This window comes from Gobio gobio (assembly GCF_949357685.1).
Source record: "Gobio gobio genome assembly, chromosome: 15".
NCBI classification, from domain to species: Eukaryota; Metazoa; Chordata; class Actinopteri; order Cypriniformes; family Gobionidae; genus Gobio; species Gobio gobio.
The window spans coordinates 19,029,117-19,044,630 of NC_137108.1; the positions used below are offsets into that span (position 1 = coordinate 19,029,117).

At 39.0% G+C, this 15,514-nt stretch overlaps 2 protein-coding genes across 2 annotated transcripts in view; one reads left to right on the forward strand and one right to left on the reverse strand.

Moving 5' to 3' along the window:
• The window catches only part of gtf3c6 (general transcription factor IIIC, polypeptide 6, alpha), a 1,355,101-nt gene that overhangs the window by 26,423 nt on the left and 1,313,164 nt on the right, over window positions 1-15,514 (reverse strand). The gene's annotated exons all lie outside the window — the stretch shown is intronic.
• nppcl (natriuretic peptide C-like) lies at window positions 7,521-9,668 on the forward strand. Its single transcript, XM_079836694.1, has 3 exons — window positions 7,521-7,748; window positions 8,742-8,871; window positions 8,954-9,668. Exons 2-3 carry the CDS (start codon window positions 8,773-8,775, stop codon window positions 9,245-9,247), a joined length of 393 nt encoding a protein of 130 aa, XP_079692820.1. The 5' UTR covers window positions 7,521-7,748; window positions 8,742-8,772; the 3' UTR covers window positions 9,248-9,668.

The window sequence follows — 15,514 nt, forward strand, 5'->3', positions numbered from 1 at the left end:
TTGAAGTCACTGAGGAAACTTAAAGGTGTTCCTGTTTAGCATCTGCACAGCCCCTAATGTGACAAAGTGGCAATTCTGTCCAGACTTTCTCGAGTCAGGGTCATGATTTAACTAAACAGTCAGAAGGTTAAAAGCTTTCCTGAAAATTGGAGTGGAATTGATCGTCGTGATTCAGTCCAGACGTTACTCTAGATTAGATATACAAAGGAAAAGTATGGATGTACCTGCAGTCCACCTGCTTCTCCTAGAGAAGGAAGATTGCTCTCTTGAAGATCATATGAGGGACTTCTTAGATCTGGCGTGCCTCACCCATTATCCCAACCGTTCGTTATGTGCCTGCCCGTGGATGGTCCTCGAGGGAGCTTTGCTGCATATGTGGAGTGGGTGCTGGTCGAAAATTACTCACCATGTGGCATGTTCCTGTTTAGGACAACGCCAGCCCCACTCCAGACCCAGAGCCCAGCCAGCCTTCAGCCAAGCCCGCCACGGATGACAAGCCAGAGCTCACTGCTGACTCTGAGCCTGAGCCCGCCATGAAAACAGAGCCATAGCGATTGACAGAGGCCACATTCATCCTGGAACCCGAGGCCATTGCGGAGTCTGTTCAGGTGTGTGAGCCGGTCTCTCAACAAGAAATGCTAGCTATCCGGTTGTGCTACCAACACTATATGTGCATTGTTTTAAGGGTAAGGTTTGGGGTAGGTTTGGACGTTAATAAAGCCTCAAACCACATCACACCACACAAATGTTATGCTGGATTATGAAATGTTTCCTGGTCTACCATCTCCGTTTTCATCCAGTTCCACGTCATCTTCGTCTCTGCTGGTTCCAAATAGTCTTCATTGCCACTGGATAAGCCCAGTCCCAAGTTGTCTCAGTCTCTGCTGGTTAAGGCCAGTCCTAAGGCATCCTTGTCTCTGCTGGTTAAGCCCATTACTAAAGCTGGGCATACACGATTTCTGTGAGATTTCAGCAAGGTTTCCTACTCACACTGTACGAGTAGATCGCATGCGATGTACAGTCAAAGCTCACGATTTATGTGCTCACACTGTGCGGACCGATCGTCGAGCGCGACTTGTCTGCTCACACTGTACAAGTGAAATATGCGCGAAAAAAACTATAATAGAGAGATAGCCTATCAAATGCATCAGCTATCATTATTATTAGTGTAGGCTTACTTTTATTATTAAATTGATATTACATTTAATTTGCCCCCACGTTAATTTTATAACGCATCAATGCATAACTGATACTCTGCATATGAATTATAGGCCTATAATTAAAATGATTATCAGTCTATAATATGTCAGAACACTGCAATAATATCAGTATTATTATTATCAGAAAGTAATAGCAGCTTTATTTCAAAAACAACTTGTTTAACATGAAATGGGCCTAGACTTCTCTTCTAATTTGTTTCACAATATGGGCCACAAGATAAATATAAAAAATATAAATTAAGACAGTTATAGGCTATACATTATCAGCATGTTAAATTAGATTTATCTTGTCTCTGTGAGAATGCAACGAAAGCTCGTCAGATTTTACTTTAACTGACTTAACTGAAAAATCTATATTGTGCCTGTAACGACTTTCCACTGGAGGCAAGTTGAGAACCCAAGTGCAGCTTTATTCAATATAAATCTTAACATAAATCTTAACTCAAAACGAGGAACAAAGACTTGGCAAAACAAATACTTGGCATGGCTAAACATAGGACTCACCAACAGCAGGTTACAACATCAATAACAGACAAGGACACATGGCAAACATGAGGGCTAAATACACACAGACTAATGACAAGACAAGTGACACCTGTGAACTGTGATTAATCAATGAACCAATGACAGGACAAGACACAAGATCACATGAGGGCATGGGAATCACATGACAAAACCAGGAAGTGAATGACAAGACTGTGAGCATGACAAACTCAAACATAACCATGATAAACTAAAAACATGAACATGAACCGTCACCAAAACACCCTGTGACAGCGCCGTGACATTTTGTAATTCTTTTCTTTTGTCAAATGATGGACAACGGTTCACATTTTTCCCATGATAATAAAATTAAGTAAATATTAAATAATAGTATATAAAATAATTTGTGAAAGTAAAACAAGTAAATTATTATTCAAAGTTAAATTAATTAAAGAGGCACTGATAGGCTAAACATGGTGGTTCGAACGTCTTACGAACTGGAAGCAAGCAACAGTTTGCTAAATTTCTGCTATTTTATAACTGCCAACATAACTTAAAGATCTCCCTCTTTTTGTTTTCTTTCTTGCTGCATTAAAGATGAAATGGTTCAACTTCTGCTTTCGCGCAGGCGCAGTTATGAGAAATAGAGCAATCAGTTCGTAGCTCTACTTCAGCTGTTTAATAACCTCACGAGGAGCGACCAGAATTTCTGACATGCCAGAAATTCATCCAACCATCCGATTGCCGATCGGGAGAGGTTTGTCGCCTCTCGTTTCCCCCTGTACACTGCACGAACACCTCACGACAAACGACGCACGATAAAGCTGAAAATCGGCCCGACCCAAAAAAGAGTTGCACGAGTCAGCTCGAAATCGGACGAAAATCGCACAGTGTATGCCCAGCTTTAGTCGTCTTCGTTGCCGCTGGTCCAAGTCTCCTTCGTCACGAATGGTTGTGCCCAGCCTCCCTCTCCTTCCACCTCTGCCTAAGTTATAGGTGTCCAAACCTGCTCCTGGAGGGCAAATATCCTGCAGAATTTAGCTCCAACTTGCTTCAATACCCCTGCCTGGAAGTTTCTAGTATGCCTAGTAAGACCTTGATTAGCTGGTTCAGGTTTGTTTAATTTGGTTGGAGCTGAACTTTGCTGAACAGTGGCCTTCCAGGAGAATGATTGGACACCCCTGGCCTTAGCCATCCAGTTCCTCTACCTCGCCTCCGTTTTCTCCCTTCAGCCCCCAGGCTCCTCCTCCTGTGGTTCCACCCAGCTACTCTGACCTGCCTGGGACTTTCCAGTCATCAGCTCCGCCTTGGCCTGTGGATCCCTCAGCTCCACCTCGGCCTGTGGATCCCTCAGCTTCACCTCAAGCCTCTGGCCCCAGACTCCATCATGACCCCCAAACCCATTGGCTCCAACTCGGATCCGCCATGATCTGTCATCCCTCATGCTCTGCCAGTCTCCCTTGTCCCTCTTCATGTTGGTCTACCGTTGCTCTGGCTCCGCATCAGACTTCCAAGTCTTCAGCTGTGCCTCGACCCTCCACCCCTCTGGCTCCACGGGGCTCCTCCTTCCCTCTGGTTTCACCATTGTGTTCAGGCACACCGACTCCACCCAGGTCTGCCAAACCCACATCTTCACCAAGCATATTGTTACCTCTATCGGCCGGGCTGTATGTAGCACCTACCACTCTCCATATATCCTTCTGAAGGATCCCAGTGTTAGAAATGAGCAACTTGAGATCCCTGATCATTTCAGTCCACTACGCTGCAGTGTGTGGATTGGTTTTTAAACTGTCATAGTGTAATACAAGTTTTGCAGAGGCTGTTATAGAAGGATAGTGCAGCACAAACTATATCAGACTGGGAAGAAAAGTGTTGCAAAGTGCTGTTACTCATTTAATTTGTGAATATGCAAAGTAAAGGTAAAACAGCAAAAAAAAAAATAATTATGATGAAAGTGGTCAAATACTTAATTACGACTTTTTTTAATAAAAAAACTTTGAGTTTTTGACAACTTGTATATTATATACATTTGAATTGAACTGATATCTGTAATTAGAGCAAATAAGCACTGTAATGTAAATAAAGTAATTAGATCTTCTAAATGGCTCTGTTGCTAGGTTCCTGCTGGATTGGTTGCTAGTGGCAGCAGCTGGCTGGATAAACCTACGATCCTTCACAGTGTGAGAAACTCAGACAGGGTACACAACCGTAAAAACACTGGTTTCAACCTGATCAAACACAAGAGCCCCTCTCTAGACGCTGATGCCTTTATGAAGCCAGGGATACCTCAGTGTGTGTGTGTGTGTGTGTGTGTGTGTGTGTGTGTGTGTGTGTGTGTGTGTGTGTGTGTGTGTGTGTGTGTGTGTGTGTGTGTGTGTGTGTGTGTGTGTGTGTGTGTGTGTGTGTGTGTGTGTGTGTGTGTGTGTGTGTGTGTGTGTGTGTGTGTGTGTGTGTGTGTGTGTGTGTGTGTGTGTGTGTGTGTGTGTGTGTGTGTGTGTGTGTGTGTGTGTGTGTGTGTGTGTTTCTAGAAGTGTTCTTGTCAGAGTATTACTGTGTTATACCACTGTTGTGTCTGTATGATGAGAGTTGGATCATAAATGAATTGTATATTGTGTTCGTGCTGTGGTGAAGTGAAATGATTGTGTTGGGTTGTGACAGTGCATTATATCTACACGTTTAAGATTGTCTTTGTGTCAGTCAGTGCTTCTCAACCTTTTGACTCCAAAGCCTTCACTGTCCACAACAATATTTTGTTTTTAACACATTTATTTAATATATGTGTATATATCTTGTAAATAATAAAAGTTACAAATAGCCTTATTATAATTAAAATACATTTATTTCAGGATTCCAGAAGTTTTATGAGCTAAATGTTGTTCAGTGTTCCCACTCTTTTTAATAAATTCATGAGACTCTTACAGTCATTTGTGATTTAATGGATATGGATTAAGCATTAAAAAAAAAAATAGGCTTATTCCCTCACAATTCGAACAACATAAAATATGGCATTCATTACTAAAATGTATATTCATTATATAAATGCCTGTGGCGGTTGATTTTGTTCATTTAAATTACTTTTCTAGGTCTTGAAATTGCAATTCTAAAGTCAGTATTTTTCAATACTTGGAATCCTGCTTGAGGAAACAACCAGTTATTGAGGGCATGAATTAAAATGAGAAGTATCTTGATTTGTTTATTAATTAATTTGACCTGTTTTAGCTTATTTCACTGCTTGTTTAATCTTATTTTAAATCATCTTGAGGCCCTCTTGGAAGGGCCTCGGCCCGTGATTGAGGAACATTGAATAAAATATTTAATTAAATATAACACTGTGAACTAAATATTTGTGTAAGGGTCATTCTCAGGAAATGCACCAATCTCAGGTGCTTCTTACCTACCTATCTACAATACTTTTAAAATGTCCTATATTTTTCTTTTATTGAAATTAAAATATATAGGATATAATTATGCTTTCTATATACAATATTCTTTTATAATAATTTCCTGAGATTGACCCACATATGTGTACACTATATTGCCAAAAGTATTGGGACACCCCTCCAAATCATTTCCTCACTACTAAATATTTCACGGTCAACTGTTAGTGGTATTATAACAAAGTGGAAGCAATTGGGAACAACAGCAACTCAGCCATAAAGTGGTAGGCCACGTAAAATCACAGAGCGGGGTCAGCGCATGCTGAGGTGCACACCGCACAGTGCGGAGAAGTCGCCAACTTTCTGCAGAGTCAATAGCTACAGACCTCCAAACTTTGTGTGGCCTTCAGATTAGTTCAAGAACAGTGCGTAGAGAGCTTCATGGAATGGGTTTCCATGGCCAAGCAGCCAAATCCAATCCTTACATCATCAAGTGCAATGCAATGCGTCGGATGCAGTGGTGTAAAGCACGCCGCTACTAGACTCCAGAGCAGTGGAGACGTGTTCTTTGGAGTGATTAATCACGCTTCTCTGTCTGGCAATCCGATGGACGAGTCTGGGTTTGGCGGTTGCCAGGAGAACGTTACTTGCCTGACTGCATTGTGCCAAGTGTAAAGTTTGGTGGATGGGGGATTATGGTGTGGGCGTGGCCCCTTAGTTCCAGTGAAAGGAACTCTTAATGATTCAGTAAACCAAGACACATTTTTGATGCTCCCAACTTTGTGGGAACAGTTTGGGGATGGCCTCTTCATGTTCCAACATGACTGCACACCAGTGCACAAAGGAAGGTCAATAAAGACATGGATGAGCGAGTTTGGTGTGGAGGGACTTGACTGGCCTGCACAGAGTCCTGAGCTCAACCTGATAGAACACCTTTGGGATGATTTGGAGCGGAGACTGCGAGTCAGGCGGCTCAGGCCTTCTCGTCCAACATCAGTGCCTGACCTCACAAATGCGCTTCTAGAAGAATGATCAAAAATTCCCATAAACACACTCCTAAACCTTGTGGAAAGCCTTCCCAGAGGAGCTGAAGCTGTTATAGCGGCAATGGGTGGGCCAACTCCATTTTAAACCCTACGGATTAAGAATGGGTCATTAAAGTTCATGTGCATGTAAAGGCAGGCGTCCCAAAACTTTTGGCAATTTAATGCATGTTGTGACACAGTAAATGACTGTAAACGATGTGTAAATTATGCAAGGCAAAGTTACTTTTTATCTGAATGCACATGGTGATCTTGAAGGCTTTATTGATGCGGTTATGTATTGTTATGTTATGACACAATAAACCACTGCATGCTTTTTAGTTATATTCTTGTAAAAAAAAACATGTGTAAGGTTGTATGTGTGTGCGTCCTGCAAACTCTAAGTTATGGTGACAAAATGCCCCCACTAAGATGACAAGATCCCAAAATCCTTGTCCTTGTGGGGACATTTTTTGGTCCTGATCAAAGTAAGTGATGTTTTTTGAAAATGCAGCAGGTTTTCTGTGATGCGTTTTATTGTTAGGGGATAGAATATACCGTTTAATTATGTCTATGGGTTATTTTCCCATAAAACGTGTGTGTGTGTGTGTATGTAGGCTTTTGTATCATGTTCTTGAGGCCGGGGGGGAGCAGTAAGCAGATGGCACTGGCAGTCTGTGATGGCACTCACAGAGAGAGAAAAAAAGAAAAGGAAAGACACAAAGACATTTCTCACAGTGACCCACAAGAGCGGATTAATTGGGGGAAAAATCAAGGTTTCATGTTCAATAAATTACTTGCAATGCAAATGCACTTTAAAAATTAGCTTTATTCTCATGCATGATGGACATCGACCATGAGTTTAGGACTCAAGCATTTGCTTTACATGTGCGTATGACACAGAAACAGCAAGAAATGTCTCTTTCCTATCCAAACACACATTGAAAGCTCTATATATCTCCTTGAGTTAAGTCCACTAAAAAAGTGTTGGCGTCCTCTCAACAGACACAATATTCTGCCAGCCCATGGTGCTTTTGGCAGCCAAAGTCGCACCTTGCAAACAGAAGGATGCGAGGGGACAAGAGATGGATGGATGAGGAATGAAAAAAGGAAGGATGAGATCATTTAAAGTAGAGGGCGGAGGAGGGCAACACCTGGTTGTGGTGCCCTGCTTTTGTGTCACGATTTCTTTTGCGATGTGCGTGCATATGATGTCATATTCCAGGCAGAAGGTGGCATCCCCATGCTTGATTACCCCGACAACATCAAACACCCCCTACCTCTGACATCATCCGAGAGACATTAAGATAAGGAGAGAGAGAGAGAGAGAGAAAAGGGAGGGAAAAGAGGTGTGTGTTGTATGAGTGGAAAGGGGGGACGAGCAAAGCATATATAGACACCTCATCCTTACTATTAACATACTCACCAAGCTCACACAAACACACACTGACATACAAACACCACTCGCATTAAATCACATTCCTGCACTCAGAGGAAGGAAGAGAGAGGAAAGGGAAAGACAGGGATGCTCTTAGCAGGTGCCAAAAACTAAGACGAGAGAGAGAGAGAAAGAGAGAGAAAGAGAGAGGGATGGAGCAGGACTAAAGCATTCAGTCAAGTTTTAGAAGATCCTCGAACTATTATTGGTGAGTAAAACAAAACTTTATCTTCTTATTTTCATGTGAAAATTCATGTTAAACAGCTCAGATTTTTACTAAACACTATTATTTGTTTGTATAACTTATTAACTATATATATTTTTTAGATATATATCATTAAGACTAAATGTAAATATCAAATAATTTTGGCATTTTTTGCAAGCAATTTTTTTGTTTCTGCACAGCATGTGATTGAATCTCATAAAACCTGCCAAGAACATGTCCGGGTCATATTTTACACCCAAATAAAAATAATATTATATTTTCTTTATAGAAAATGAAGGCTGTTTTTATCTTCGAGGAACTCTTTTGCATTGTTAATCATATTATATCATTATTATTTAGCTCTCCCTCAAATTCTCATCACCTTAATGCAAAAACAAACAAATACGTTTTTTTTTTAATCATTTTTATTCTTGTAATGTGAAAAGTGAGGTTTTATACATCATAATATTTGTTGTACTGTCTTTATGCTGATTTAAATAGAAAATCATTGTAATTTTTAGTGTACTGAATTAAACTTAAATTAAATTAAATCATTTTTGCAAGGAAAAAATAAATAAATAAACACTCATGCAAAAAAAGAAAACAAAGTCCTCTAAAAAGTCCAGACAGAATTTGAGGAGAAAATATATTTACATGAAAATGTCAACAACAACAAAAAAATTATAATAATAATCCTACATTACTTCCTTTCCTATATGCATATGGGTGCAGTGTGACCTGGATTTGTCTATTATTTAATTTTATTTATATAAATTGAGATTATAAAATGTTGTTTTATAATCTGAAAAATGCAGTGGTTTAATGCATGACATTAACACAAACTAACCTCTTTCTGTTTTTTTGTGTTTCTTTGTATGTACATGTAGTATTTTCTGCAGAATGTTTTTCTGTTTGTCTTCCCATGCGACTCTCTTTTTGATCTGGGTTTGAGTGTATTCATCTAAATCTGTTCATCTAAATCCTGACTGGCATTAGTGGTGTATCTGGGGCCAATATCACTTGCACCATGCTGTGCTCCTCTGTATTTGTGGTGCTTCTAGTCCTTCTGGCCAATCCGGTGCCAGGCCACACCCGAGCCCTGCACACCCCTGACAAAGCCATGCAGGTGGGCTTCCTCATTACTTGCATAAATATATTTTTAACTCACAAACAGTCATTGAAACATATTTCCTATCTCTTCAATGCAGGTCATTGAGCAGTTCCTTGAGCGCTACAATGACCTTTTGACCCTTGATGATCTTGAGAACCTCACGAGTGAGGAAGAGCCTGTGCAGACCTTCAGCTCTGGGCTAAAGGTTGCAGAATATCCCAAGTGGATTGACATACCTGTGCAGAGCGAGAATGCCTGGCTCCGCCTCTTGAAGGGTGCTTTGGCCAATCAGAAGCGAGCTCCGCCGGACCGGTTGCGGAGGGGTTGGAATCGAGGCTGCTTTGGCCTGAAACTGGATCGGATCGGCTCTATGAGTGGCCTCGGCTGCTAATAATGAACTGAGAGACGGGCCGAGATGATGAGATGACTGTTGTCCTGCTTAGCTTTAGGTAGAGGTCATTACCAAACTCTTGTCTGGGACCCTGTGAAAAGAGCTGTACAAAGTTAGGTGGACAAATTCATTATACCGTGTCTTTCAATATACGTATTTTTTACATGGGATTTAAAGTGACATGTTGTTTAGCTGTATTTGTATATTTATTTCTTAATGAAGGTAGCAAAGTGTTTTACTCGTTCCTTGAGATGTAGATGAGCTACAATGTCCTTCATTTTTGATATTCTGCTAGTAGTTTACTAGTGAATAAAGGTTTTAAAGTGTGTCTCAAATAGTCTCACAAATGCATGAGAACGCAAACATATACTGCGCACTTTCTGTACTTTTTGCATGAATAAAATTTCTCCCATCATGTTTCTTTTTGCATTCTGCATGTACTTAACTGCGTTCCCTGATCATGAAGTGTTCTTATTATTCTCTTCGAAACCCAGGTTATTCTCAATGTGTTCTCCCACACACTGCAAATCAAGGAGTTCCACCTGTTTCTGCATATTTTTTTCCTTATGGGCTGCAAATATGCAAATTGGAAGAATGTGTCAGGATTTTCACAGTCTTAATCAGCTCCCATTGTACAAGGACACGCAGGCTGACACACATCCACATGCTCCTGTGGTGAGGAGTGGGCAGCCTAGGGTTTAGTGGTGGCTATGTGAGCTATTTAGTTTTAATTAAGGAACTTAATTATTACTCTTGGAAACAATTTATTGAACAATGTGATGCACTATTATCAATTACTGTAAATGGATTTAAACAGGACTGCTCTTCAGAATTTTTTCCTCTTCTAATGCTGAGAAGCAATTGGTAGTCTCACATACATACACAACCACTAAATCATTTGGGAACTGCATGAAAAAACCCTTCAAATCACTGAATCAGCCTGTGAAATGTATGTGTGGGTGTTAGGATTAGCTTAAATAAAGAAAAAAATCCTTACTATGTTTAGCCATAAAATCTTAACTTGAACTACATATTTTATAAGTATAGGAACACATTCTCTTTCTAAGAACTGAATAGTGTTTTATGTCAGTCATATTAAGCCGTATTATTAAAAATTATTTGGTGAATTGGTTTGTTATCTCTGTCCTCTGTTCTACAGTTATTTTGACAGTATATGATTTAATATCAAAGTTATTTACTTTTAACGTACTCTTAAATTTGTTAAACTAACCCAAAGTAAATGGAACACAAAAGATGTTATACAGAAAGTTGCTGAATTATACAAAATGTCCAAGCTACTTTTGCAATACAATGAATGTGAATGTGAATGTGCATCAGAACAGAGAATAATGAAGCAAAATGAACGCAGCCCAAACAATTTAAAGGAATAGTTCACCCAAAAATGAAAATTAACCCATGATTTACTCACCCTCAAGCCATCCTAGGTGTATATGACATTCTTCTTTTAGACAAATACAATTGGAGACATATTTAAAAATGTCCTGGCTCTTCCAAGGTTTATAATGGTAGTGCATCCAAAAAAGTGCATCCATCCATCATAAAAGTAATCCATACGGCTCCAGTGGGTTAATAAAGGCCTTCTGAAGCGAAGCGATGGGTTTTTGTAAGAAAAATTTCCATATTTAAAACTTTATTAACTATATTAACTAGCTTCCAGCAGACGGCCGTACGCATCAATTTACGGCGAAAGAGTGACCCCTGACCTGATGCATGATGTATTGACAAATGCGGAAGCACAGAGGATAGAGCAAAATAAAGCACCTGTCGTGAATTAGAAATCTAAAACTAGAAATTTTAAAGAGAAATGTCTCGGATTTCGATATAAGAGAAGAGGAGCTTGAGTTTATTGCACAGCCCTACACTCTAAAAAAAAAGGTTCTATATGGCACCAAAAATGGTTCTTGGCTCGTAATCATAGGGGAACCTTTTTTAGTGCTATAAAGCCCCAATTTTGGTGCTTCAGAGGTTCTTCACCGATTCTTTGACTAAGGTGCTATATAGCACCTCTGAAGAACCGCTGAAGAACCACTGAAGAACCACTGAAGCACCAAAATTGGTGCTATATAGCACTAAAAAAGGTTCCCCTATGATTATGAGCCAAGAACCATTTTTGGTGCCATATAGAACCTTTTTTTTTAGAGTGTATTTGTTTAAGCCACAAGAGGCGTCAAAGGATAAGCTACCCGATATCCTGCGTCATATATCGAATAAGAGGTTACTCGTGCCGCAAGTCTATGACTATGTGTACGGTCGTCTGCAGGAAACTAGTTCTTTTAGTTTATAAAGTTTTAAATATGGATATTTTTCTTACAAAAACCCATCGCTTCGCTTCAGAAGACCTTTATTAACTTCGTGAAGCCGTATGGATTTCTCTTTGATGGATGGATGAATGCAATTTTTGGGGCTTCAAAATCTCACGATTCACTATCATTATGAAGCTTGGAAGAGCCAGGGCCCTCATTTATCAACGGTGCGTACGCACAGATTTGTGCGTAATAAGTGCGCAAGTTTCACGCAAAGTGTGGGATCTACCAACTTGTAGGCTACTTATATGTAGAAATGTGTGTAAATATAAGCAAATCTCTGATCATGCTTACGCAGATAATCTAGTGGTAGAATAGTGACACTACACAAAAGCATTTCTGTCAGGACCACTATCGTCAAAGATGATTAGCACATTAGCATATATTAGCATATAGCATATACTATTTAGCATGTAGTTTGGATTGCCGGTATGGTTCTGTTCTGGGCAAGAACTCCCTGCGCATCCATGCAGCCTAACATGGTTAAGAGCAAGGAGAGCAGCAATAACCCCCCTTAGGATAAACAGAACGGAACCAACATAATGTATTCCAGATATCATTAATGTTTAAATGTACAAAGTATTCAGGAATTTAGTCTGATTCAAGGGAAATCAGAATACCAAATCCTGACTGACAAGAGGAGGAGCTGGGGGTGGAGGAGGGTAAATGAGCTCTGGAGAAACGCGATAGCAGCTGATAGTACTGAGGAGCTATATATATGTATCTGGTGATAGACGTCGTATCCCTATAGGTAGACATGATCAGGTGACGTACAGCTGATGCGAGTTGACTAACGTGACCTGCCAGAACTGACGCTATGCTTGATTTAAGAGTGTCACAGTATGCATTAAGCAATCCACATATGTCCTGTGTTTGGACATCATTTTTGTAGTTTTAAACACGATGCGTAATTGGTGTCAAACCCTATAAAAGACAGCTGTGACAAATGTTGGATGCAATTATTTCCTTGGACCCACTTAGGGACATTCTAAATTTTTATTCGTAGGACAAAATACAGAATATTTTCTATGCACTGTTGATAAATGCGGGACTTTTTTAAAAATAAAACGCGAAGAACGAAAAATAACTTTTAACGTAGGGTACATTTACACAATGTACTAAAAACTGATTTTTTTTTTCCTTTTTGGCTTTGAAAGGTTTCACATACAGACAACAATGTTGTCAAAACAAAAAACTGTGAAAATGACTAAAAACACTGTATTCTGCTGCCAGGCCAGTAGTTGGTGATGTAACTTTGTAAAGAAACACTACACACTAGTGTTGTAGTCAAGACCACCAAAACCGAGACCTAGACAAGACCAAGACTTTTGTGGGGTTGAGACCAAGACCAGACCAGCATTCTTTAAATTCATCTAGATCCATATCTACTGTCAGAGAAATGTCTTATATTTAATGAATACACACAATTAGAATAGTAAGAAACTATAGCGATGTTACCAATCAAATCACTAACAATAAAACTCACGGCACAGAAGTTGCATCTGAATTGGTAGCCTACAATTAAATCTGCATAAATAATGTTCAGATTAATTTAACATTAAAATATTAACAGTCATGGAATCATTTATTCAACCGATTTGTTCAAAGCAGCTGATTCATTTAACAACGAAACGACGCCAAATTAGCAAAGCCACAGTTTAAAATGTCATTTAATATGAACTTCTTGTTTATTGAACGTTTGTATAATTAAATATCATTTGCAATCACGCTTATTTTCATGAAAACAGTTCTCCTGCTCTTGTGATATTGCTTCATTATATTCTATTATATTCTATATAAAAAACAAAATCTCAGAATTTTGTGGGCATTTATATTAATTTTGGGCATTTTTGAGACAATGCTGCATTGATTTTGAACACCGGCAGCAAAGTAACAAAATAAATCACATTACAAAGAAGTTATTGATTGCATTTTAGTAAGTTTTACATCAAATCACATTAATGATGTTAAATCAGACAATGCACGGGCAATTTAGTGATATCCTTGCAGCTGTGGTCTTGACCGCTCTTGAGATAAAATCCAGAGTCCTCTAACTCTGAAACCAAGACAAGACTGAGGAGAAATGCAGTCGAGACCGAGACAAGACCCTCAATGGTCTTAAGACCGGTCTATACCGCCTATAGACTGAACACATAACACGCATGCGCATAACTTCACAGTTTTTACACATTTACATAATTTTCAAATATTTCCACTTTGAAACGCTATTGGATTTTCAGACCCCCGAAATGCCAAAGCGCATTAGAAGTTTTCTTGAAAACTTGAAGTTATTGTTTGAAAATCATTGCTTCATTTCATGTTTTGCAAGATAGAACCATTTAATTCAAAGCAGAAAGAGGTTTTTTTTAGCATTAGAAGGTTCTATTTGTAACTATTGGGGTGCACAGGAACAGTCTGAAGACTCAGAAGATCCAAATATAAACTTAAACAATGGCATTCAGCACATACAGAAAAGGCAGGGAAACAATCCACATAGCAGGGTAACGTAACAGTGACTAGACGAAGACTGAGTGAACAAGAGGAACTTAAATAGGAGACAGAAACGAGATAATTAACTAAACACAGCTGAACAGAACTTAACTAACAAGGGTAACCAAGGAAACAGACAAGTGGCGGGAAACTAAGACAAAGAAACACGTGACAGAATCAAAAAACAACTGAAAGATCAAACAAACAGACAGATGTGACACTATCATGTGTTTTTTTTTTTTTTTTTTTTTTTGGTGTACAGCTCCTTTAATAGGTTGTTGTGGTTGTGTTATCTATTTATTCGAATTTGGGTGTTTTGTGTGACTCCATTGTCCATTGTCAGTAACTATTTGGTGTTGTGTGAGCTACTGGATGTTTGAATTTCCCTAAAGGGATGCATAGTATTCATGATCATCATCTGCATTTGGCCTGTTCCAAAAATCCCCATTTACAAATTTGAGAGGATTCTGATATTGTACATTTAGAATACATTTCATTCATTTTCATGTATGAAAGAGACTTGTTCCCCATATAATTGTTGCTATATGGAATGCAAAATATTTGAAGCTCAATATCTCAAAACTGTTCAGAATGCATAATAGAACCTTGTAATTCCAAGGTGGCGTTATGCTAAAGCCCGTCCACACGTCGACATGATTGGATACAAGGTTCAGCAATTTCAAACCGCATTTTTGAGACTGTCTTTGGATCACTGGATGTTTAGGGGGAAATACTCAGCAATGGTGTTGACTTATGCATTTGCTTAAAGCATAAAAACACCAGACACAACATTAAAAACTTGATTTTCACCTAGCCACAATTATTTTTGTGATTTCAGAAGTTACAAGAACTGTATATTCTTTAATAATAATAAAAAAGTTTGTAATAATTATAAATGCAATGAAATAAATAGGACTGATGTGTTTTTAGCATTATATTAAGTTAATCTAAACAATTTTAAGTCATCCTGAGGCCAAATTGGAAGTTAAAGGGACATTTCCTAACTAACTTTAAATCAATCTTCACCACCCCAACATTCTGCCAACATTGTATATTATTAACATCCATATATTTGCTCATAGTAACACATTTGTAAGTACATTTTAAATGATGAAAATCAGCTCAGACAGTCTTAAATGGATTTTTTGACCACAAGATAGCACTATATCATGAAGCTTGAGACACTAGACTTATCCCGACAGATCAGATCTTGGACTCTGAGCTCAAACAGCCATGGCACTTTATGGTTAGTTGTTAATATATAACAACCTCACATACCAACGCACAGAGCTAGTAAAGAATGATCCACACTGGAGAACAGCATTTAAACCAACAACAACTCGTCCCCAGAGTTCAACAAACTGAAGAGCTGTCTGGGGTGAATTTGGCAATATGACGTGACAGACGTGCTGTTTGTGTCAGTCAGGGTTACTTTCAGAAGCTTGTCTGATTC